The sequence below is a fragment of the Peromyscus californicus genome, unplaced genomic scaffold, assembly GCF_007827085.1.
Source record: "Peromyscus californicus insignis strain IS unplaced genomic scaffold, ASM782708v3 Scaffold_9__1_contigs__length_137607984, whole genome shotgun sequence".
Classification (NCBI taxonomy): Eukaryota; Metazoa; Chordata; class Mammalia; order Rodentia; family Cricetidae; genus Peromyscus; species Peromyscus californicus.
This window is the reverse complement of record NW_026294617.1, coordinates 123,998,411-124,024,183: the sequence shown is the minus strand read 5'-3', so window position 1 is coordinate 124,024,183 and position 25,773 is coordinate 123,998,411. Positions and strand designations below refer to the sequence as shown.

The 25,773-nt window shown below is 43.1% G+C and overlaps 1 protein-coding gene across 3 annotated transcripts in view; it reads right to left on the bottom strand.

Annotated features, from left to right (window-relative positions):
* The window catches only part of LOC128105861 (uricase), a 143,457-nt gene that overhangs the window by 65,045 nt on the left and 52,639 nt on the right, over positions 1-25,773 (bottom strand). For 2 of the 3 annotated variants that reach the window (XR_008216520.1, XM_052731170.1), the window contains exons 2-4: positions 11,569-11,787; positions 9,536-9,652; positions 9,364-9,442 (exon numbers count right to left, since the gene is read on the bottom strand). Coding sequence is in view for 1 of the 3 variants with exons in the window: in XM_052731170.1 (XP_052587130.1) it covers positions 9,364-9,442; positions 9,536-9,652; positions 11,569-11,787 (415 nt within the window). In the remaining 2 variants the exon portion in view is untranslated. Of the gene's footprint in view, positions 1-9,363; positions 9,443-9,535; positions 9,653-11,568; positions 11,788-14,294; positions 14,395-25,773 lie in introns of those variants that run through there. The other variant, XR_008216521.1, reaches the window with a different exon arrangement.

Genomic DNA, 25,773 nt, shown 5'->3' with positions numbered 1-25,773 from the left:
GCTCCAGAGGGATTTGATGCTTCTGGACTCCGTGTGTACCTGCACTCATCTGCACATACTCAACACAGACACATACAATACACAGAATTTTAAAAGGAGAAAAAAAATCTTTAGAAGGACAAATTTCCTATGAGTTCCCATTAAAGAGCGACTCTAATCATTACAAACTAGTATCTAGAATGCATCCCCCGGTCACTCCTCCTGGAAAACAGAATCTCAAAGAAATGAAACAGAAGACAGCGGCCCAGAACTACAACAAAGAGTAGAGTCCTTTGAAGGGGAAACGGGGAAACAGGCCGGAGGTCTCCGTGTTTTTCAGTGCTGCTGCCTTTCACCCCAGCATCTGCCTTTGCCCATCAAGCTTTGGCTCCTCCCACAATCTCACTCAGAAAAGGGTGGTGTCTTGTTGTGTGTAGTGTGGTATTACATATCTAGAATCCCCAGCATTGGCATTCAAAGTTCCCGAAATTCAAGTCCCAGCGCCCTTCCTACCACACCACTCTCCCACTGCACAAAAACTATGTCGCTGGAGGAATCACTTCACCTCTTCCTATTCTGATTTTCTCATCTATGAAATGGAGATGGCAGCCATCCTTGGGTTTTAAGTTGTGCCTAAGGTAAGGCACGTGAGGGTTTCACAGAACAGCCGCTGTATCCAAACATGCTCTGAGGAAGTCACCACGGTGGTCTTTCCACAGCTGGCTTTTCCACACCAATGCTAACCACCTGTCCTCCTGAGCTTCCTGTGCCCTACAGGCTCACTGGACTGTGAAACCAAAGACCTTCACCCTGGGTTCCCCGGTCCTGGAGTAACATGTGTAGACCTTTCAGAGTGACAGCCCTGGCTGGCCACCTTGAAATGATTTATTTTCTTACTAGACTCTGGAAACAGAGAAAGCCCTTGCATTTTTAAATGTGGTTTGGCAACAGATTCCCACAGAATAAATGTCTTCTGTTCTCATGGACAATTAACTGTTCCCCATTTTGTCAGAGCAGAAGCCAACTACTCTGATGCCCCCCATCACTCTGTGAACAAAATCAACAAAAACTATCCTCTCTGAATTTTGAAAGAATTTTTTCTCCTTGGCACACGTTCGACATACTGGATGAAGTCAGAGCTCTTATTTTATCTTCTCTGTTGGCAGTGCCCCAGCCTACTGAACACTGGTAAAAACCTGAGGCTTTCAAATCCATGGGGCCACCAACTAAAAATATGCTTCCACACACACTCTAAAAAGATCCCAATTTAGAGCCTCAAGAAGTAATTCAACCAGAAACAGTGTCCTTCTCGGTGTCCATCGTGAAAGGATTTAATCAACCCATGTCTCCCCGCCATGATCATGGGGGAGTGCAGCAGGAAGATTTTTACCATTTTACATTGCTACAACATAGTCTCTTCAGCTCCCAGTGTCCTCCCACACACTCAGCAAATGGTGGTTTATCTCTCAGAGAAGCATGCATCTACCCTTTAGTACTCTAAGGGAAAGAAACTCACTGAGAATTAATAGAAAACAAGACCAATTCCTTACCTACGCATCAGGTGTCAAGAAAGCACAAAGCTTTACTGAGCTGAGAAGGGAAAAAAATTCCTGTTATGAAGAGGATAATTGCTTCCACAGTTAACGCCTCCAAAAACGGACAAAAATAGCTAAAAGGGGGGGATGCTTTAAAACTGTATTAAACCACTCTACTATGTAACCGCAAACTTGTAAAAGGCTAGAGAAAAGTAAAGATCAACTAAATAGTGTTTGCCTCTGTTGATCCTTCTGCTCCCCCAAAGGTCTTCAAAGCCCAGGCTGTGCAACTGGGGGGTGGGACAGAAGAGATGACATCACCAGGCAGAGGGCTAACTTGACTTTAGTGTGAATGGGCAATGAGGAATGAGATTTTAGGACCTTGTGTCTGCCAAGAACTTCTCTTATGGAAAGACCAAAAGCCTTGAGTCCAGGTGTCCAGGTGGAAGCAGCTGTCTTAGAGTGGCCTCTCACTTGACCCCTTACTTCTGCCATCGGTCTAGACTGCTATCCCTTAAACCTGCAGGGCTGCCTCTGGGTTTATTTCATTGGCTTCATTGCTTGGCTCCACCTGCCAGTAGCCTTCATATCAGCAAGTGGGAGGGCTTTCTTTTCCACTGTCACAACACAGCATCCTTACTTGCGACCTCTCTTTCATCTTCCACTTCTCCATTAGCTTTGCTGCAGCTGGTACACTTTTGTTGTTGTTTTGCTTTGTTTTGTTTTTTAGTTAGAATCAGAATGGAAGCCACTGAATGCTTAAATAATTGTGAATTTTAATTCAAATATTGCAGAGGTTTAGGGATTAATTTAGTTCATATTAGTGACTCAACCACAGCACAGTGATATCCAAGTTCAGCTAAGCCTCCGGGTCTAGAAGAGAAAGCATTCAGGAGGTTCCAAGGCACCTAAACAGCAGCCTGCATCATGCATGCAGAGCATACTTCTCCTGTCAGGACACGGGACGTCACCACCAGCAGAGCAGCCTTTGACCCTACAGGTGAACAAATTTCTCTCTCCTCCAGATTCTCTCAAGGAACCAGCGGACTTTGAAATCCTTAAACATAATGAGGTATCTGTAAAGGAGCTACCAAGAAGGAACAATGTAAATAATTTTAGAGCGACACCAGGATCCATGGCATCCAAGACTCAGCAGGCTTCCCAGACAGTTCAGGTCAACAGGAGGGAGTTCAGTCTACCAGGTGAAACTCGCTCATCCTCTTGAGGAGGATCCCTTTGGGGATTTACATGGATGAGTGTGTGACCAAGGACATGTGCTGGGGAAGGGAGAGTTCTCGTTATTCTAGCAAGCCCCCAACAAACCTCAGAGGTTTATAACACCGGCCTTCACTGCGTAAGGTGGAGGGTATGAGTTAATGATTATTTTCTCAGTTAAACTTACACAAGGACATTGCTTCTTTTTTTCTTTTTCGTAAGTGTTAGGGTGTGTGTGTGTGTGTGTGTGTGTGTGTGTGTGTGTGTGTGTGTATGCATGTGAGTGGGTGAGTGTATGCACCTCTGTGCATGTGTACAGTGTCCAGAACAGGATGTCAAGTGTCTGCTTCTAACATTTTCCACCTAATTTCCTTGAGACAGGGTCTCTTTGGAAGCTCACCATTTGAGTAGATTGACTGACCAGCAAACCCTTGGAATCAGAATGTCTTTTCCTCTAAGTACTGAGGTCCCATGCACAAGCATTCATGCATTGGGTACTATGGATTCAAACGCAAGTCCTCATGCCTTCACAGCAAGAGTTCCTATCCACTGAGCCATCTCTCCATAGGCATTGCTCATGAAGATGATTATAACATGAATTCATGTCACAATTCCTTCCATTTTAATACTTAGATAATGAATTAGGAATTGGACTTTGCCACAAAAAGAACATACACCTCTGCTCTCAAAAGAGAGAGAGGGCACTGCAGAGGGCTGTGGGAGTACACAGCAGGTGACAGTGTGTGTTTGGCAGGTCGACCCACCAGACAAATCACTCCCTGATGGGGAGCCCCACTTGGCAGAGCCGTGAGGTCACTAACTGTTATTGACCAGTTGCTTCTGTCTGTAATTCTCTCATGTGCTACTGCATTTCTTTCCTAAAAACAGTGGGTGTTTTCCCACTGCTTGTGTGTTTATCTCAAGTATATATTCCACCTACTGGTCACACTTAGCTGTGGATGGTCAGGAAGATGGTTTCTACTTAGGTTGTATAATTCTGATGAATAGAAATAATACCAGAATATTTTTTTCTTAACTGACACAGGAAAACGGCACTATTCTCAGTCACAAAGACAGCCTTTTACACATTTTGCAAAGACTTTAGAGCAAATTTAAAACAGACTAAGCTGCTCCTGCAGTAATTACACAAAGACAAGTTCCCAGGTGTTTATTGCTAAACCAAAGTCAGGCTAACATCATTAAGACATAACCCCCTGAAGTAATTGACTTTTTGCATGTAGTCACAGCCTTAATTTATGTTACAAACTCAAGGTTAAGCCAACTACTGTTTACTTTCTGTCTAAGACCCCTAATCACTCAGGCTATGTGCAAGGCCAAGTGTTACTCACTGGCTGGTCAGTGTGACCTAACCAGCCTGAGAAAAACTGTGTGACTTATCATGTGTTGTGAGAATTGTTCAGACCCTGAAAATGTAACTTATAATTGTGCAGAGTTGGGTAGAGGGAGAAAAAAAGAGGGGTGTGTGTGTGTGTGTGTGTGTGTGTGTGTGTGTGTGTGTGTGTGTACGTGCAGAGAGCTGAGGAGAGAGGATGAATAGCTAGGCAGGAGAGAGAGCAAGAAAGATTTTAAGAGAGGATTTTTTCAAGAGTAAATAAAAGAGAAAGTTACCATCAGAAAGCTTGTGTGTTTCTTTATTTGACCCTCATATAAAAAAGTTCCCTAAAGTCCCGCTACTCTGAGGTCTTCTATTTATAACCCTGGAGCAGTTCTCAGGAGCTGGCCTCCCCAGGCCGCGATAGCGTACACATGGTTTCCCACGAAGAACCCTGTGTGTGCACACGGCTACATCCCGTGCACACGGGAACCTGAATCCGCTTACTGTACACCATCCTCTCACCCCAACCCTGCCCGCTCTGTAGGATATCAGAGCTGCATGAGCTCAGATCAGTCAATTGAAATTTCTGGGCAAACTGCCACAGGGTTATCTGTTCCCAGAAGCGTTGTAGCTGTCTGCAAAGACAAAAGACTTGAACTGCTTCTGAGGCTGCTCTTTCTACTGTGCAGCATGAGCCATGCGATTAGAACTTAGGGCGCAGCAGCCTTGTGATCAGAACTCAGGCAGATCCTAACTCCAGGCACTCAGGCGTTAAGAGAACTCTGTTCTGTTTGATCATGAGCAGTGTCCTGGACTTAGTGACTGATAACTTCCTAATCCACTCCCCCTGCCTGAAAACATCTTCGTAGAAATCACTAAGGATGTTTACCGACTCCAGAGTTCCTCCTCAGCTATCTTTTAACCTAGATTTCTTAACTTTTCTGTGGCAGATATCAAGTCGATTTCATCATCTCCTTGGACACCCCATGAGACCACATTTCATGGTCTCCCACAGTCAGGCATGACTGTGTGAGTCTTGCCAGGAGAAGTGCTATAGGCCTTTTAGGACCTGTCTGAGGGGTCTTGCCCTCTTTTTCTCCTTCAATGTCTTTACATCCCCTACTTATATGACATGGAAATTTATTATCAAGGTGAACCCCCAACATAGGAATTGATAAGGAAAGGTTGCCTAGGATTCTGTCTAACTTCCCTACTACTGAGCTACATCACCTCTACCCCAACAACAAACCAGGCTTGTAGGAAGAAGCCCTGGTGCTGAGCCATTACATACGGGTCTCTTTGCAGTGCTTCTTGCTACCTCTATAAGTATCCCTAATGAAAACACAGTTCTCTTCTACCTCTGTGACACCACTTTCTCCAGACTCCTCCTCCTTCCACCTCCTTCTTCTGTCTCTCCGGCCAGCCTTCTGCCAAAGTCTTAAACTAAGTTCCCGGGTTCTCTTACCTCCCCTTTTCTCACTTTACAGGATGGCTAGTCTTGGTTGTCAACTGGACTGCATCTGGCAACAACTAAAACACAAAGCTGCCAGGCACTCCTGTGAGCAACTGTCTTGATCAGATTATTTGAAGCAGGAAGACCCACCCTAAATGTGGGCAGAACACACTGGTGGCAGCACACATAAAACGACATGGAAGAAGGAAACTTGCTTTTTGCTTGCTTGCCTTCACACTTGTTGGCAAGTACAACTACGCTGTGACCAGGGCATTCTTTCACCGGTATTAGAACAAGGTTCTTGGAGCTTCCCACATAGACTGAAGACCACCAGCTCTCCAGGAACCCTCCAAGCCTTCAGAGCTAGGTTGGGCTGCTGAGACATCCAACCTTACAGACTAAGCAACTAACTACAGGATTCCTGGGCTCTCTAGTGTGAGACCGCAATTGCTGAACTACCTGGACCATATCCTGTAAGCCAATCTACTCAATTACCTTTTGATATATACATATTTATTCTACCAGTTTTATTCCTTTACAGAACCTGGCCAATATGCTTTATATGTTATTTCTGCTTTCTGGAACTATTTCCCTCCCTGGGGCTTCATTCACCTATCGTCCATCTGTTGATGGTCCCCAAATCTATCTCCCACTCCACATTCCAAAACTCAATGTCTTTCTTCTCATGTGTATATTCTCTCTGGTCCCACTCCTTCCACTTTAAATCCAACTTTTATATCTCCTTCCCTTCAGCCTGCAACCCGACTCAACCACTGGTTCACCGGTTACATTTCACAAAGGCCTCACAAAGGACTGACAGCAAGCTGCCCGTCTGTCCATCTCCTCCTCTACCTCTCCTGCCTCTTTCATCTCTGCAACAAATCCCCAGGTGTCTCACTACTGTCTGCCTTTCCAGCCTGTTCACCACACTTGGGTGATGAATAAAGCGCACCCACAGTGTAAGGGAGGAAAGCTTTATTTGGGCTCAGTGTATCTCAGGGTTTCAGCCCATGATGGCAGGGAGAGCGTAGCAGAACAGAGCAGTTTGTGGTGGCAGAAGCGAATGGAAGAAGCTGTGTGTATAGCAGCAGACCAGGAATCAAGGAGCAGGTCAGAACCAAGAGCTAGCCACCTACTTCTGCCAGCAAGCTCCCACCTCTAAAATATGCCAGAAGCTCCCCCAAATAGCCCCAGCAGTTGAGAAGCAAACATTCAAAATGAATGTCTGACAAAGACCTTACAGATTTACACACACACACACACACACACACACACACACACACAAACTTATTCAGTCACTTGACCATTAGAGACCTCTGCTTTTCTGTTGTCAAACTAAATAATAGTTATGGCTACTATTTAAGAAGTTCTTATATGCCAGGTACTATGCCTACAGCTTTAATAAAATTAATTTAGTAATCATCTCCTTTATTTCTCTGAAAAACTGTAGAGGTGGGCCTCAGAATCCTCATCCTGCCAATGAAAACCCACTGAAGAACTGTAACTCACTTGCTCACAATCATGCTATTAACTAGTGGAGCTCAAATTCAAACACAGCTTATTGTGACCACAAGGCCTCTATGACCTTAACTAGAGATTCATTTGATAGGAATTATAATGTGTTCTGTGGTTTATTATGCAAACTGCCTTTAAGATACACTACGCATGTTAGTTCAGCACAGGAGGCCCCTCAGCAGCGCCCAAGGAGTCAGACCCACTAAACTTAGTCCTGCTCTACAAATGTTTTGCCTGTTCAACAATTAAATAAATAGCTGTCCCACGTGGGCCCAGCATGACGCAGGGGCTCAGAATGCCCTAGCCCGCCTCTTCCACTCCTCTCTGCATCCTGCCTCTCTAAGTCTCGCTGCTTCCCCAGGCAGACCCTTCCTCTTTCATGACCAGCAAAATGCAAATCGTTTTACAAAGTCAATGAAAACATTTCCTCCCCAAAATTCCTCTCCTGCCAAAGCCTTTTACATTGCCCTGGGAAGAATTGAGTTTTGGGATGTCTCTGTTCCATGACGATGCCTCTCATTTCTCAACTGTGGTTTTTAGCCTTTCATGTTGCAATGAATCTGTTTACAAGTATATCTCCAATAATGAAATCTACTACAGATTCTCTGAGATTCGGAAAAATTCCGTACATCTCCTCACCTACCATCTTTTGTGCATGTAATAAGTCTTCAAAGTCTACTTGCTTAGTAGATCATGTGTGAATGAATGATCCCAGCACTTTGAAATGAATGACATTTCCATAAATGCCTTTAGTTTTAATCAGCTCTGCTCAAGTCTACTTCCAGTCATTTCTAGTCTTTGAAAGTTTGATAAAGAATAGGATAAAGAGTGTACTAAGTTCCCAGACGTCTCTGAAAACCAACTGGGAGCTAGGCTGACCAATACAGTGACCTCCAGACACCTGTTGTCAGTCTGCACTTGAAATTAGCTAGCATGATTCAATGTGTACTGTTAATGCAGGATATCTACATGATTTTGGAGACATGCTATTTCAAAGAGTGAAATTAATTAGTATTTATTTCATAAATAGTATTTTGGATTAAGCTAAATCTTTTATTCAAATATTTTTCTTTGTTTCTCTTTGATTTCCTAAAGTGACTACTAAAAAACTTTAAAATTACATATAAAGTTAAGCAGAATTGGCTTAGACTTTCTAATTTCAGGAGAGTAGTCAGTGTGGCTTAAGAAGGAAATGTTGGCCACAATATGTTTCTCTTTATTGCATCTAACATCATACATAAGGAAAGGAAGGAGGAAGGAGACTCAGAATGAGGAAAAAGAAAAGAAGGCAGGAGGGAAGATAAGGTGGAGGACGGTCTGAGCTGTTTTAGATAGCAGCTCGGTGAGGGACTTTTACCACGTGACTAAGCATTTGGTGATCAAAATAGTCTTTCCAGTTTAATACAACGACTTTCCAATTTTTTCTATAAATAATTTTAGACATGTTGTTCAAACATTGAGACAGACTTAGCTATCTAGGCTTAATTCAAATAGAAACAGTGAGGGATAAACAAGGAAGGAATGAAACAGAAACAGGAAAAGTTCAAAGGCAACACTGGATCCATAATGACTACCGCAGCGTCTCTTACTGAGATGACTGTTTCTGCTGTCTTCGGCTCTATGCTTCCAAGTTCTCTGCTTTGAAAAGATTAAATAATCTTAATGGATTACTTAATTCTGCTTCTGATGACCTCAACAAATCAGTGGAAAACCAGCTTTGGGAACTTTATTTGTTCAGATTAATTATTGATACTAATAATGTCTCTACTATAACAGCATTTCATAGTTAGATTTAAATTTTAAATTTCTTGCTAAATACAATTATGTAATAGTCATTGCTATTTTAACTGAGACTCATTTTAAAGAGATTATGATAGTATTAGTATTTTATTATGCAAATAAAATAAATGTCAGGGAGACTTAGGAATTTCAAATATTGGTTACTATCATTATCTCATGATACTGTACCAAAAATGTTGGTCAGAGAATTAGGAAATTTGCATTCTTGTCATTTCCAGCCTTTATTCTTTTTTTTTTTCCTGTTTCACTTCAAAACTGGGTAGTCCAAAATTTCCACTACTCAGACTCCAGCCTTTGTAATCGAAAGAATCATGTCCTTGGTTACCCTTCAGCAAAAGGCAGATGACCTTGTAATGTAAAATCCAAAGTCACCATGTTCAGTTCAGTCTCGGATTTAAAAGGTTTACAAATTCTCTACAGTTTTTGTCTGTGTTAATAAAAAGAATAGCTATGGGCCAGAAAAACAAAGACATCAACAAGAGACACCCGACGTCTCCTGCAAACTAAAAACATGGAAAATGGTTGCTCACCACTCCTCATCTGCTCCACCTCACAGAAGTGTGTCCCGGTGGGGGCGTGAATGAAAGCATGGACATGCTTGAGTCCATTCTGAAAGAGAAGACAAAGCGGTTTCCAGTCACATTCCAGCACAAACCACGATAGCAATTTCTTTCATTAAACTGGGAGCATAAATGATGAAACCTTTTCAAAACGCTTCCAGGGGACCTCTTCCACGTAGACGTGGGCTCGGGTGACGTGGTTAAAAGAAGAAAGGAAGTGCTCACAGATGTTCATAGCAAACGTCTCTATGCTTTTTATCTGTAAAAAAAAAAAAAAGGAAGAAAGAAAAAAAGAAGAAAGAAAGAAAGAAAGAAAGAAAGAAAGAAAGAAAGAAAGAAAGAAAGAAAGAAAGAAAGAAAGAAAGAAAGGTCAAAATGTCTCATTTAAAACATTTAGGCTGATTTGATTGTTTCTTTATTTTGAGAAAGTGGCTCACTGACTGACTACACGGCTCGGTCTGATCTTGAACTCAGGATCTTTCTGTCTCTACCTCATTTTGAGATTATAAACCTCTATATCTGACTTGCAATGTTTTTGTGTTTTGTTTTGTTTTTTTCTGTTTGTTTGTTTATGATAAGGCTTCTCGTGTAGCCCAGGAGAGCAGCAAGCTCCTGGCAGTCCTTCTGATCTGCCTCCCATGGGCTGTGATTACAGGAAAGCACTGTCAAACGCAGCCGGAAGTGATTGCTAAGCATCACAGGGGCTCTTTACCCATCGATTGTGTCTTCCGATGAGAGAAGCAGACTTAGAATCTCAGGAGATGGAACAGTCCAGGCCTGAATTCCCTCTACACTTCCTGGGTGTGGGCCGTAGATTTCCATCACCTAGGAAACTCTGTCTTGTTATTTGTTATTTCTCAATATTTTTGTTACTTCGATTTTATATGTATGGGTGCCTTGCCTGCATACATGTCTGTGTGCCATGTTCATGTCTGATGACATGGAGACTAGAGGAAGGTGTTAGATCCTGTGGAACTGACTGGCAGTACAGGTGGTTGTGAGCCACCATGTAGGTGCTAGAAATACGACTAGTGTTCTCTAGGAGACCAGCCAGTCTCCTGACTGATGAGCCACCTCTCCAGCACCATCCCATGTTTAAAAGAAACCTGCTTTGCAGGAAAGGAGACATTGGCAGATAAACAAGATGTAACTTACGTCCAGAATATTTTCTCAATGTGCGTGTAATACTTGTGTGTGTGTGGGGGGGCTTTCCATGAGGTTTGCAAATGGGCTCCAGTGTTCCCCAGGAAAGTCAGTCTTTAGGTGTGTCTGTTTGAGCCACAAGGGGAATGAATACTCACCCTGAATGTGGGGGTGACCATCCCACCTCCTGGGGGCCCAGAATAAATGAAAAGGTGAAAGCAAGCTGAACACCAGCATTCACCTCTCTGCTTCCTGACCACAGATAGGGGATGACTAACTTTCTACATGCCTGTTGCCAAGACATCCCTATGGTGATGAATTATACCAGCGGTACTCAACCTGTAGATCTCGACCCTTTTGGGGTCACCTAAAACCACTGGAAAATACAGATACTTACATTACAATTCAGAAGTAGCAAAATTACAGTTATGAAGTAACAACCAAAATAATGTTATGGTTGAGGTCAACACAACATTAGGAACTTTTTTGGAGGGTCACAGCATTAGGAAGGTTGAGAACCATGGACTATAACCCCAAGCCACAAGCCAAAATAAACCCTTCCTTCAGCTGCTCCCCCATGCCCTGGAGTGTGGGGTATTGTGTCACAACAATCAGGAAACTAAAACAAGGCACAAAATTTGGGGCAGTAGATTCTGCCAATATGTAGAGTATCCTATAATCAATGTTCTCGTTTACTGTACAACAATGGCCCTTTTTACTACAAATGCAGTCTCGAGGTGATAAAGCACAAGAAATGTGTTCATTTAGTCTGAAATCCTCCCTGGGCCTATAAGTTAATTTGCCCAGGAACTTTTCTCCCTAACTAACACAAGGTAAATTAAAAGAATAAAATGAAACAAGTTTTTCTGTAAGCCTGAGAATTTTAGGGTAGAAAGGAAAAATTTAAAAATGGCGCATATGTAAAAATAGGTTAAAAGGAAATGAGAGCTTAAAATAAGCAAGTGCCCCCGCCCCAGGCGAGCATGCACTGATTTGCATCGAGAAGCAGCTAGCATCAAAGAATGACTATACCCCTTTGAGCTTTGCCAGGACATGCACTGTGTTCTTGATGGTGTCTGTAGGGATGATGTCAGAGTTATCACCATGGAGGTAATCCTTTTTGGATCTCAGAGTCAGCTGCACCGAAGTTACCACCTCTTTGATGCTGTGGTATTTTCCATTCCTCTGAATATGGAGTACTTTGACCATATCCTTCCCATAGCCAGTTCGGACAAATTCCACTTCATCGTTCTGTAATGAAAATGTAGTTATCTGATTGAAGAAGGCTAACTGAAGTTTAAAATGCCAGCCACAGTCTCTTCAGGTTTTCATTTTCTCAGACATTTATAAGAAGTGAGATCCACAACACCTATGAAAGCAGTAACACATCCAGCCTTTGAAGACAGGCCTTTCACAGGGAAAAAGAGGCTCCTGGGAAACAAAACTATATCAGATTACCCTGAGGACAGACAGGTAGATGGTTCTCTTGATAACAATTTTAACATTTACTTAGTTTTCATTATGTGTGTGTGTGTGTGATAGTTTGTGAATGTGAATGCAGGTGCCCATGGAGTCCAGAGGTGTCAGATTCCCTGAAGCTGGAGTTCCAGGCAGTTATGAACCACCTAATGTGGATGCTGGGAATTAAACTCCTGTCCTCTGCAAGAGAAGTATGTGCCCTTAACCACTGAGCCTCTCTCCAGCCTCTCTTGAAAATGATTTTTAAAATGGTAATAACAGAACCTCCCAGGTCACAGGCTACCTCTCCTTGTAGCAGCTCTCGGTACTGATATCTTACAAATGGTGGACAAAAATAAAGTGACTCGCCCTCTTCACATGGTTAGTAAAGGTGGAGTTAGTATAATTATTCATATCTGTGGACTCTAAACTATATAGTGACCCCTGTGAGAACCAACTTTTTTCCAGAAAATTCCATAACTGTCTTAACTGGAAATAATTCCATACCCACCCCATCCTTTTTTTTTCAAGTGATATTTCTGAGAAAATGATCTATGATAATGGAAACAATTTGAAAATTGCTTTTTCTATTTGCTGCCAGGAAGGAGACGAGTAATTGGTGAGAGCATCCGGAACACTGTCAGGAATGCAGAGCCAGGGCCATCTGACTGCAAGGAGAGCTAAGCCTCTAATGGAGAGGCATTTAATTAAGACCTATGTCTGAGACTTAGCTGGTGAACACATCCATTTCTACAGCTGGCACCCACCAGACTTGCTGCCGGGTGTTTGGGAGGAGAGGCGGCAGGGAGTGGAGGGTCCGAAAACTCGATAGCTTTGTGCATGGATGTTGATATTAACGTAGTAATGTAAGTGGTAAAAATGAAAGCAAATAAGAAACAGCGTACAGGGCAAGTCTGGGTAGAAAGGCAGGAACCTCTCCTGCTACTCTCATTTTGGATGCCAAGGATTGCCTAAAAATCATGGCATGAGACGTCACCAGTTCCTCTGAGGAGAATAGAGAAGGACTAGCCAACATCGAAAATAGCTCTTGTTTCATTAATGAACATGAGGAATGGGAGGCCATCTCAAATCTTGGGGATGTAGTCAGATGGGGCAAGCTCTTTTTCATTTAACACATACAAAAGTTCAGGGTGTCTGGATTGAATCCTGCCTGTCGAGGATGGGAGACTCTTAGAGATGCACTCCCAAAATCTTTGATCCAACCCTTGGGAAACATCGTCAAAACAAGGATCAATGAGGCTTGGGGGAGTATAGCTCAGTTGGTAGGCTGCCCTAGGTTTCATTCCCATCACCACATAAAGTGGCCATGGTGGTGCACATCTGCCATCATAGCATTTGGAAAGTAGAAGCCGTAGGATCAGAAGTTTAAGGTCATTCTAGGCTGGTTAGGCAGGTCAAACTCAGCCTGAGATACATGAGAGAATGCTAAAGAAACATTCGTGTGAAAAAGAGACTTCCAGTAAGAAACATGACAGATCAGAGCGCAGGGTTCTTCAAAAGAACACAATGGTGGCAGAGAAGAAGCTGTTGTGTTGTTACAATCACTTTGGGATCAGCCCAGGCCCCAGTTCCACCTTGCCACTTACAGCTTGGTGGCTTGTGACAGGTGGTTGGATGTCACTGAGCTTCAGTGTCTCCATCTGCACCAATGGGGATAACCACCAGCACCCTATGGGGTCGCTGGTGATTCTGCAAGTTCCAGCTTGGTTCCAAGTGGAAATAGTGCCCATGGCAGGCAGTGGGATGGAGCTGCAGCAGAGGCAATGCTGGTTAAGTGTATTCACTTGGAAAGGAGAACACTTTTGACACCAGCGTGTCTTGATCCTCAGGAATTCTACCTAGAAGAAGGGACTCGGCTGCTTCAGCCCTTGTGACAGCATGGGTGGTGGCTGCCCAGGACCAAAAGTCTCTGAGCTTATTAATCATCTCTATTTCATGGGGGGCACTCTATACCGCCTACTCCTTAGCCTCATCTTCTGCCATTGCATCTCCAAGCTGTAGTAACTTAGCTTGTGAGAACACAGGGAATCTAGCGGACATGCAGCTGTCATGTGACACTCGGACTTGTACTCCCATAAACCAGCTCCAACATCGCGTCGGTTCTCACGCTACTTAATCTCTGCTTCTGATACTCCGAACTCACTGTGGATCAGTTGCTTTCTTTGCTTGTAGACCTCGCGTCTTTCTCAAACTGCCCCTTTCTTCACACTCCCTGACTACCAACCTCTTCACCTGACTTACATATTTCTTCCAGTCATCCTTCAAGTCTTCAGTCTTACCTCCTCCAGGTAATCTGTTTTAGCCCTTCAAACATGGAGTAGGTGGCTCCTTTGATGTATTCTCAAGATACGTGATATTGCCTCAGAATCTTTATCAAATTGTATTGCAAGTGCCTCTTTTTGTGTGATTCCTTCCGAAGCAATAAACTATGAAAGCAGGAGAAAGTTCTATCTTGGTCACCATGGCAACTCCAGCACTCAGCACACTGCCTGGATCTTAAATAGGAACTTGATAAATCTGTCATGAATGAATGGATCGTGCTACCAACCACCTCCTCTGCTTGCATGATGACACAGACTAGTTAATGAAAACACACAAAAGATGCCAATAAAGGAAGAGTGGGTTCAGTTCTGATGCCATCAAAAAAGTCCCCTTCCTGAGAAAACAGAAACAGGAAGGGAGGCCTTCTGATGACCACAACCTGAGATCACAGGCACAGCTGGCCAGAAAAGAGAGGTCCATGGCTGGTGAGATGGCTCAGCAAGTAAAGATGCCTGCAACAAAGTATGGTGGCCTCCAGGAATTACATGGTAAAAAGGAGAGAACCAACGTCTATAAGTTGCCCTCTGACCATCACACACACAGTAGCATGCTCATTACTCTCTCTCTCTCTCTCTCTCTCTCTCTCTCTCTCTCTCTCTCTCTCTCTCTCTCTCTCTCACACACACACACACACACACACACACACACACATATACATGCACACACACACATACACACGCGCACTAAGTGAATGAATAAGAGTGACAGTGTGTGTGTGTGTGTGCTTGAAGGAGAGAGAGGGAAGAGAAGGGAAGGGAATCCCAGAAAGACAAAATGGAGTGTAGAGAATAGAGAGAGAGGCCATGATACAAAGCGTTTGTATTGCTAGTAAGACAGATCCACTCTGGGCCAGTGATCACTCAAGGCACATGAGAGAGAGGTCAGAGCTCTTGAGTAAGATCCTAAGCCAGGTGTCAGAGAGCATGCATATGATCTCAGCTAAGAAAGGATGATCATTGATTCAAGTCCAGCTAGGGTTACACAGCAAGCTTTTGTCTCATAAAACTGGACACCTGAGCAAGCTTGAGTAGGCGAGTTTACTGAGAAATGAGTTAGACTCCAAAGGATCTAACCAAATGGTTAGATGCATTAGCTACTTGTCTATAGCTGTGATAAAACATCATGACTAAGAAAACTTATAGAAGGAAGAGTTCATTTGGGTCTATGGTCCCAGGGGCTTAGAATCCATGATGGCAAGCAAAAGCACGGTAGCAGGAGGAGGAAGCTCACAGCTTGAACAGCAAGCATGAAACAGAGAAAGTGCATTCAAAATGGCATGAGTCTTTAAACTCCCAAAGCTTCCTCGAGCAAGGTCACACCTCCATAGACTCCCCAGCCAGCACCAGCAACTGGGAACCAAATAGTCGAGTGCCCAAGATTATGGGGGACATCTCATTCAAATAACCACAGCATTTGAATCTGAAGCAGGAACATCAAGGCAAGCATGGAATACCCAAAGAGTCAGTAGATAATGGCCTGTACAAGAATTGAGACTATCCTCCCCCAGTTCTGTAGCCAAAGAATAGGATGTCAGTTTCAGAACCTCATGGTGTACAACGCAGGTAGAGATCTACAGCTGTGACAAATGTTTAGTGTGTACAATGGCATCATTTGGAGAGGATGGGCTTTTATTCAGGCAGCCCTGGTGGAGTCTTTGTTCAGCTACCATTGACTCCAAATGGATATAAATTTATCCATTTCTACAATTAGAATAATTATTATGTCCCCTCTTAGAGCATAAAGCACCCAAGAACGTGCCTGGCAAACATGTGCTCAATAAATGTTGCTTATAATTATCACTGATAAATGATATTCACTTGCCCAATTTTGCATGAAAGGATCCTAATGGATAGAGATAAATACTTGGGGTACACTCCAAACCAGAGCCCAAGTGCAGAAGTTCAAGGAGCATCTGGTCAGAGAGGGCCTGCTTCCAACCATCCCCTCTCAGGTACAATGGCCTGATTGGAATTTCCATCATCACTGATACCCGTACCTCGGGTGGTCCTTCCTCACACTTGTGCGACTTAAGAAGCCAAGTCATGAATGGAGTGTGTGTGTCCTACAGTAAAACTCTGAACAAACCCTGAACAGGCTCTGCACAAGATGACTCTCCTTTCCTGTATGTCTTGCAATGTATAGGGATTTAGATTTTTCAACTGCCTGCAAATAATGTTAGCAAGATCTCTGAGATTTTAAAGCACTCTTCTGAATGTTCACATCTACAATGAGTTCATAAATGTTATCGTTGCTGACTGCACTACAGTGGGTTTGATTGTCTTAGGGCTTCTTATCCTCAAGTCTGTTAAACTCCTGGGGACCCAGTAGATGCATTTTAGGCAGAACTATGTATTTCAAGAAGTTGTAACTAAACCTTTATGTATTTGTGAGAGCAGGTGTGGATTTTTCTACAGCACACACATGGATTTTATTCCATTATGGAAGAGCTAATGACTCATAACAGGTTAGCTGTGTAACTGGGGCTCAAACAGTTAAGATGACTTTGCTCAGCTTGGTTTCTGGGGTCTGATCACCAGCCCTGAGACAGCATGAAAGAGATGATTTGTCATTCTGCACGCATGGCCTCCTGGAAGCAGGGAAGCATTGGTGTAGGGATAAGAACACAGGAGCCTTAGAGTCAGATGGCCTGTACCAACTACCAGCTACAGGGACCTGGGCAAGTATTTGTTTGTTTTTTTCACTCCTTCCCTTTTCCATCTATAAAATGGGATAATGACAGCATCTCTTATGTATAATTGTGAGGATGCAAGTGACTACTCAGAACAATTACTGGCATGTAGTAATCAGTGAATGTCAGCTAGCACCATTATCTGGCAGCCCGTTTGACTGGAAGTAATAGCTGCAATGTTTTGATATCAGTTCCGTTACTGTGCAGCTCTGTTCTTTTTTGATAAAGACAACATAGGTACACACTAATTTGAGCTGTTCATATCTCCAGATGAAACAAATCCTCATCAATATAAATTGAATTTTGAATGAATCCTAATTGGATAGACACACTGGAGGATGTTTACATGAAGTGAATATTTTCCTTCACCCACACACTGCGCATTCTCCACTGTACACATTTCCCTCTGCTTTTCTTTAATCTTAACATTTACATATTAGTACCGACATGTGCCAGACACCCAGTGAACTCTCCCTACTTTCTAGATTTGGAACAAGGTGAAAATTGATTCATTTCTCTAGCTACACAACTAAGAATTAACTTCAAGTTTCTGTGATTTTAAATGCCAAACAATACCAATCCTCTCTCCCTAGAATGCCCCGTCTTTATAAGTCACTATTCTGTCCCCTCTAGTCCTCTCCCTAAAACACAGCTCTTCTCTTTGAACTCACAGGGCACTGTAGTAAACAAGCATAACATTGAGCTCACACTCACCCTTCCTCACTCATGTCTGCACACATCTTAGTTTTCCCCAATGCTAGCATCTTGAAGGTCTGTCAAGATCATCTCTATGTCTGGCACAGCCCTCAACAGTGTCTTATACAATGTCATGAATGACTTGTCCAAGAAATGAGATTCGTCATTTTGCAGACTATTTAGGAAATTTAGGTCATTTTTAGTTCAATACGGGAAAATTTGTTTTCACTTACTTCTCAGAAACTGTAACAACACAGCTTTAAGCTCTTCTCAAGTTATAAGAGTAGGTAGAGGTAGGGGAAGAGCTCACCATATGCATCTATGTTTTCCTTGTAGGAGTCTTAGTGGGGGTTGGAGAGATGACTGAGCAGTGACGAGCACTGGCTGCTCTTAAAAGACCAAGCTTTGGTTCCCAGCACCCACGTGGTGGCTCACAACTGTCTGTAACTTTAATTTCAGGGAATCTGATGCCCTTTTCTGACTTCTGCAAGCACCAGGCACACAGGTGGTGCACATAAATACATGTAAACAAACAAATAAACAAAAGAGTCATATACACAAAGAAAAAATAATTTTTAAAAAAAATAAGAATTCTTACAGGGGAAAAATTGAGGTTGGCTTATGGAACTTAGGAGTTTGAATCATTTTCAGACAATAAAGTACAAAAGACCCTTGTGTAGCCACACAGGAACCCTCTCTTATTAGATGTTATCTGAAGTTATAATAGTCCAGCACTTTCATAACAACAGACCCGTCTAATGCACACACTCATTCTTTTTCACAGAGTCCTATTTTAGAAGCTCCTTTCCGCTTTCTTCAGTCTTCTACATTTTATTACACTCTGTCATACTTCCGTCACTGAAATTCTTTATTCTGTTGGCAAAGGAAGACACTTTGAGGTCTTCCAACTCTTTCCAATATCCAAAAATAAAGGTTGATGTAGTGTGCATGGCTGTTTACATCTTCACAGGAATAGGTTTAATGACAGGAACACTACTGAGAAAATGTTAGGCAAACCAGGAAGAGATTTTCATCACTTTAATCAACTAGAGTTTTCTCTTGAGTCTTGGAACTAATATAAGGACCATCTCCACCTTTCACAAGAGAGATTTAAAAAATTCTTAGCTATTTTGCATCTAGATATCATAATTCAGTTATACTGTGGTGCGTAAGAATTATGGATTAGAAAATCAATCTCTAGCTACCTCTCCTTTCTTTCCTCCTTCCATTCTCACTCCCCCTTCCCTTCCCACTCCCCCCTTCCTCTTCTCATTCCTCCTTCTCTATCCCTCCCTTCCTCTCTGTCTCCTTCTCTCCTTGAAATCTTCCAAGGAAAGTCTTCAAATTCTCTATCCAGTTTTCTCCTTCCTTGAATGTTTTCTTGGGTATTTATGAATAAAAAATATTCAAGGAGGGGAAAGAATGCTGACCTGATAAGAGAAAAACAAACTCTCTTATTAACCAAGTTAGTACCACCTTTGTAGATCTTAATACATACTAATGATCAGAACAATAATAACAAGTGATGCTCTTAGCAGCAGCCAGTGTGGTGGTGGTGGTGGTGGTGGTGGTGGTGGTGGTGGTGGTGTGTGTGTGTGTGTGTGTGTGTGTGTGTGTGTGTGTGTGTAGATGTAATCAACGGTCTTATAAAATAAGAAACACAGAGCCAATTCAGAGAAGAAAGCCAAGAGGTCAGAGCTAAGAGCCTCACCCTTCCTGATTCAGGGATCCTCTCCAGCCAAGAGAGCTCTCCAAAAAAGGACCTACTTCCTGTGTGTCTGTCTTTAAAGTCTTCCTGTTCTGCCTTCTCATTGGTTGTAAACCCAAACATGTGACTGCCTCGTCACTGCCTGAATGTACCGCCCTCCAGGTCCTTAAAGGCGTGCGCCACCGCCGCCACGCACTTGCTATGACTCTAATAGCTCTGACCCCCAGACAACTTTATTTATTAACATACAATTAAAATCACATTTCAGTATAAGTAAAATACCACCACATGTGTGTGTGTGTGTGTGTGTGTGTGTGTGTGTGTGTGTGTGTGTGTGTGTGTTTGGTCTATGGTTGTTTTGTCTTGTTGCATGGAATCTACTAAATATATGATAAGACTGTACTGCTTGATCCTGAAGAGTGATTTAATGCTCACGAGGAAGATGTGCTGTCTGTTCAAAGCTGACCCTAAATGATGCTTCAAGTAGACACTTCAAGAGAAGAATAAAACCTCATTGTATACTCATGGTGAAAAGAAAGGGTAACTAACCTGTGACCTCATTACAACTCCAACTGCGGGTGCTCAGTTATTTTCATTCTTTTTTTTCTCTTCATGAAAAATGAGAAGAGAAATGCTAATTTCCCTGCCAACCTCTTCACCAAAAACCTCAGGGTAGGAAACCTGGAAGAAGGCACCCAGGAACTCCTAGAATAGGGGTGAGAAACATCACAATACAGAACTGATAGCGGCATCTGAAACATCCTGGAAGGAGATGTACTGAACACATCTGTATGCAGTGTATACAGCAAAAGCACCTGCTTCCCAGTGACAAGGCCTGAAGAAGAACTTAAGAACAATAGCCATGCATTAAGGGCTTGATATATGTCAGGAAATTTGTTTGTAGGATTTCCTCTAATTCTCCACTAAAGCCCTATGAAGTGCATATCATAGTCCATTATTGAATAGGGGAGATACCAGGGTAATCAGGTAACCTTCTCAGGATACATTGTTAGGGAATAGAAAGGCAAGGTGAGAGCTATGTGCCACCAAACGACATGTTTTTTAACCCTTTATCACAGTCCCTTCAATTTGCTCGACAATTCCCTCTGGAGTCATACTCATGAGTGAGAGGAAGAACAGACTGATCCTGACAGAGGGGGGAAATTGGCCACACTACCAGACACTCACAGTTACATAGCACTTTATCATCTAATTTTCCACCCACTGGGGCTGACATCATCTTTCCTATTCCTCCCAACAACTCTGTGAGCTGGCAGAAAAGAGTAGTTTAAAATAAATGGGCTCACGGATGTGAAAGGATCTGCCCAAGTCACAGGGACAGACTCACGGATAGGAAAGGAGCCGCCCAAGTCACACGGGACAGACTCACGAATGTGAAAGGAGCCGCTCAAGTCACAGGGGACAGACTCACGAATAGGAAAGGATCTGCCCAAGTCATACACGGGACAGACTCACAGATGTGAAAGGAGCTGCCCATGTCACACGGGACAGACTCACAGATGGGAAAGGAGCTGCCCATGTCACACGGGACAGACTCACAGATGGGAAAGGAGCCGCCCATGTCACACGGGACAGACTCACAGATAGGAAAGGAGCCGCCCAAGTCACACGGGACAGACTCACGGATAGGAAAGGAGCCGCCCAAGTCACACGGGACAGACTCACGGATGTGAAAGGAGCTGCCCAAGTCACACGGGACAGACTCACGGATAGGAAAGGAGCCGCCCAAGTCACACGGGACAGACTCACGGATAGGAAAGGAGCTGCCCATGTCATACATGGGGCAGACTGGGACTGAGACATAGGCAGAAACTTACCAATCTCAAGATGTGTCCCTTCCCACACCATCCCTTTTAACTGTTGGGGGTTCTGAACTTCATTGGATTCTGTGTTGACATGGGTGTATTTGTGCCTGAGGAGAATTGAAAGGTAGCTCTCTCTGTAGCAGATGAAGGGCTGTGCCTTCAGCAACAGGCACTGACCATTTGAGGTGAGTGATGACTTTGACCTGCGTCAGAACCATTGAAAGCAGGAATGATGAGAGCCACTTACCACTATCTCACCAGGGACTGGCTTTAGTCTACATGTAAGAGCAAGAAAATACCTGTCCTAGAAGAAATAGGAAGAAAGTGGGAGGAACCAGAAGTCACTGTCACAGTACTCTGGTCTCTGAGAGGCCTCTGTGAAGGGACAGGTGAGTCCCACCTTCTAGAAAGAAAGCAGATGCTCCTTGAAGTGAAACCACACAGCTGGTGATATACAGAAGCAACCATGGGATACAAGCTGCCTGGTTCTCTTCACTACAGCTGTCTCCCAGACTTACAAACATGGGCATGAAATTCTTATGGCGGCGGCGCTTTCTCTGCTACTGTATACCCACCTTGTTGATTTCTCTCATTAGGTTTCATTCTGTTTCTTTAAAAATATTTTAGATTTATTTATTTTTATTTTGTGCATATGAATGTTTTGCCTGCATGTGTGTATGCTCACCACATGTGTGCCTGATACAGAGGTCAGAAGGCCTGGGATCCCCTAAACTGGAGTTACAAAGAGTTGTGAGTCACCATGTGGGTGCTGGGAACTGAACCCAGGTCCTATGTAAGAGTAACACGTGCTCTTAACTGTTGAGCCACCTTTCCAGCCCCATCATTCTAAGTTTCTTACAACTCCTGATAAAAGTTGTCGACTCATTTCCATTCACTCCACATGTTCATAGAGCTCTAGTGACTTAGCTTCATGGAGGTGGAAAGCAAGGTGACATGCTTAGAGACACGAGGGTGGCCAATGCAGACATTGTTCCGCCTTTGGAGAAATGTTATGCTAGAACGTTCTTCTCCTGTGAAGAATCCAATAGTCAATACTCCAGGCTTTCTAGGCTGTGTTTCAAAGATTCAGTTCTGTTATTATTGCACAAGAGAAACTAAATACAATATATACATCAATGGGTACAGCCGTGTGCCAATAAAACCTTATTTATAAAAACAGTCAGTGGACCCGATTTAGCCCACAAGAGCTCCCCACCACTTGAAACAAGTAAGTAGTCACACAGTGTTTTAATTACTCTAACTGAAACAGCAGAGTGAGCTCCGGGGACATGTTGTAGGGACACCAAAGCCAGGTTAAGGGAGGTTTCCAGAAGAAAATGACATTCCAAAGCAGTGTGGAGGATGGTTGGAACTAGGCTGATGCAAGTGTCCACCCTCTTCCACAGATGATACTCTCCTTAACCATGTCCCTCGTGAGCACTTCCTTGCCCTGCATTTGCTTGACTTGCCTCCTTTTATCAACAACTCCAAGCCCCCTCCTTTGCTCACACAACAAGCACATGAAGTTTTCCCTCAGTCTGTCACATCCTAGATTCCTCTCAGTCTATCAGCAGACTTCTCAGATCTGCTCAGAGAGAAAGCTGTCCTTAAACAGATACATCTTATGGAATGTAAGTCATTCTTCCAAACATAAATAAAGCCAGCAGCTTGACTAGAAGACTGCACTGCCACCAATGGAGGCAGCAGCTGCCAGAGGCCGAAAAACCCCCGCTTTATCTTTATCCTTTCAATATTTTCACAGATGAATTTGCAAGGAAAATAAACTACAGCCCAAAGTAAAAAGTATACACCAATAGGAAGGTATCGGTAATGAGTGGCAGACACAACAGCAAAGTCTAACCTGCAAGTATAGGTACTAGTAGAATTAGATGCAATGTGCAAAATAACAGTTTAATATTTTGACAGAAATAGATGGTTGAGCATTGAGAAAGTAAAGCAAACATTAAAAACTTAATTTGGAAGAAATAAAACTAGGGATGTGAAGGAGACGATTGAACAGGTGAAGTGCTTCTCACACAAGCATGATGACTGGAGTCAGACCTCCTCCACTTACACACACACACACACACACACACACACACAGGTCCACACGCATGCATGCACACTATGCACAGACATATGGGAAAAAGAAAGATTCTAGCAATTAATAATCAGATAAGAATCTGTTGAACACAGTTCAAGAAAGAATTGGGTACTTTGGAGAGACGGAATAAGTGACAGATTAATTCTCTACAAGGAACTAGAGAATGGAAAAAGCCAAATAAGGAATTAAGTGCTGGGACTGGAAAATGGCTCCGTGGATAAGAGATCTTGCAGCTTTTGCTGAGGAGCTGAATTCGTTCGCCAGCACCCATGCCTAGCTGGCCATTGCCACCTGTCACCTTCAGCTCCAAGGGGATCAAAGCCTCTGTCCTCTGAAGGCAGTGCACCCATGTGCACACACAAATACACACAATTAAAAATAAAAATGCAACAGATCTAAGAGTAATCAAGTGCTAATGCAGACACACACAGGAGCTGGAATACATGATAGATGCAAGGCATGTGGAGGACATGAGAAAGGCGGCATGAGAAAGAAGCTCTCTTCAGAAACATCAGAACTACAGTTTTCTAGAATTTCTGGGTGAACGGACACAAAGTCAACACACTTCCAAGCAATGAGTTCTTCCCTGTTTACTCTACTTGGTCAAGTTTAAAAAAAAAAAAGCAATTTCTACTGTCTTGACAGATCCTTAGGCCGTGAAAGAGTGTGGTATTTCCATGCTATTATGAAATGTGGCTGCAAAATCAAGTGGTATCATGGGAAGCTTTCTGTCCTGTTTGCATTTTCCTCGTCCACCCAACTTCTAGACTTCTTTCCACACCACCACTTTATTGGTTTTAGTAAAACGAAAGGAAAAGGGGAAAAAAAAGGACATATCAGAGTCTAGGAACTGGGGCCACGCTGGAATCCCCGGAAACCCCCAACAGCTGATTACAGTGTTTGACAGTGAAGCGACTGTATAAGGACAGTTGTTGACAGTCAGCACAGCAGAGTCGGTGACCCAGAAAAGGAAGTTTATTAACGCGTCTTTCCAGACCTTGAAATGAAATTGGAGTTAACAAATGTCACCCAAATGCAGGTGTCCTTCAGCCTACTCACAGGAAGGTAAGAACAGGCTTGGCTAAAACTTAAGGATCGTTTACTAAAATGTCATCACCACCATGCTACGTATATGACAAGGAGAAAAAGGCAGGAATTATTCTCCAGCCTAATCAACAAAGCTGCTATTAGGTCACATAAATGAAAATGATTTGCTTATGTCCTCCAAATGATTCAACAAATCCTATACTTGAGTGCACAATTGTGTCAGTTTTATAAAGTAAAAGAGGTAAATGATACTAATTTTTTCTTTTGAAATAAATGTCATGCCTTGAATATTTTTATTGCTTGCAGCTATTGGAATCCTTTTCTGAACACAATTATAACCTTAAAGCAAAATGCAGAAATGGTAAGAAGAATGTTTCTTGGTTTAGTTGATTCTGACAGCTCCCTTGTAGAAAGCTGTCGATCTCCAGATGTCCCATCAGCGAGACCTCAGGGCACTGGCTTTAAATTTTAGAATGTACCTGCACTAACAATAAGATTATTTAAAATACAGACTCTGGGAGCCGGGAGAAATGACTCAGTTCTTAAGTGCTTGCCACTTAAGCATAAGGATCTGAGTTCGATCCCCCGGAACCCACATTTTAAAAAACTGGCCAAGGTGGCAAGCATCTGTGATCCCAGTACTAGTGAGGATTCCTGGGGCTTGCTGGCTAGCCAGCCTAGCCAAATTAGTGAGTTCTAGCCCATTGAGAAACCTTACCTCAAAAAGTTAAAACAGAATCATTGAAGTAAATACCCAGTATGGACTTCTGACCTCCACACACAAACTCAAATGCATACACACACCACAGACTCCTGACCCAGCTGGAGAGACTCTGATTCTGCAGGTTTGAGATGAGGCCCAGAATTCTGCCCTTTTACAAGTACCACGATAATGTGAGTTTTGTCGATGAGTCCATAGAGCTCCTTAATCCTCTGTCTTAGGAGAAATAAACCCACAAGCCCTCCCTTTCCTACAAACTCGAAAATCTGAAGAACACCTGCTAGGCTAACCCATAGAAGTGACCTGACCTTCTAGGTTCTTGCTTGGGTTGGGTCTCCAAGATGACTCTGATCTGAATCCATAATCAAGGAGAGGGACAGAACAGTCATCATGATTCCCAGGTATAAAGTGAACTGTGACTTAGCCTGACAGCTAGACATGGATTCAAAGCATGCAAAGAAACTCTTCGCAGATGTTTATATATCTATCTACTCTTTCCTTCTCTCAAGTGGGGCAGCTCACCTTGCTGTAGTCTCCATGGTAATGGGCCATTTTCCCTCAGCTTCAACTCCAATCTCAGTTTCAAGAATGAGAAAGAGTGGTGAAGAGAGCTGAAGAGAGGTTGGTAAAGTTTTTTATTTATCC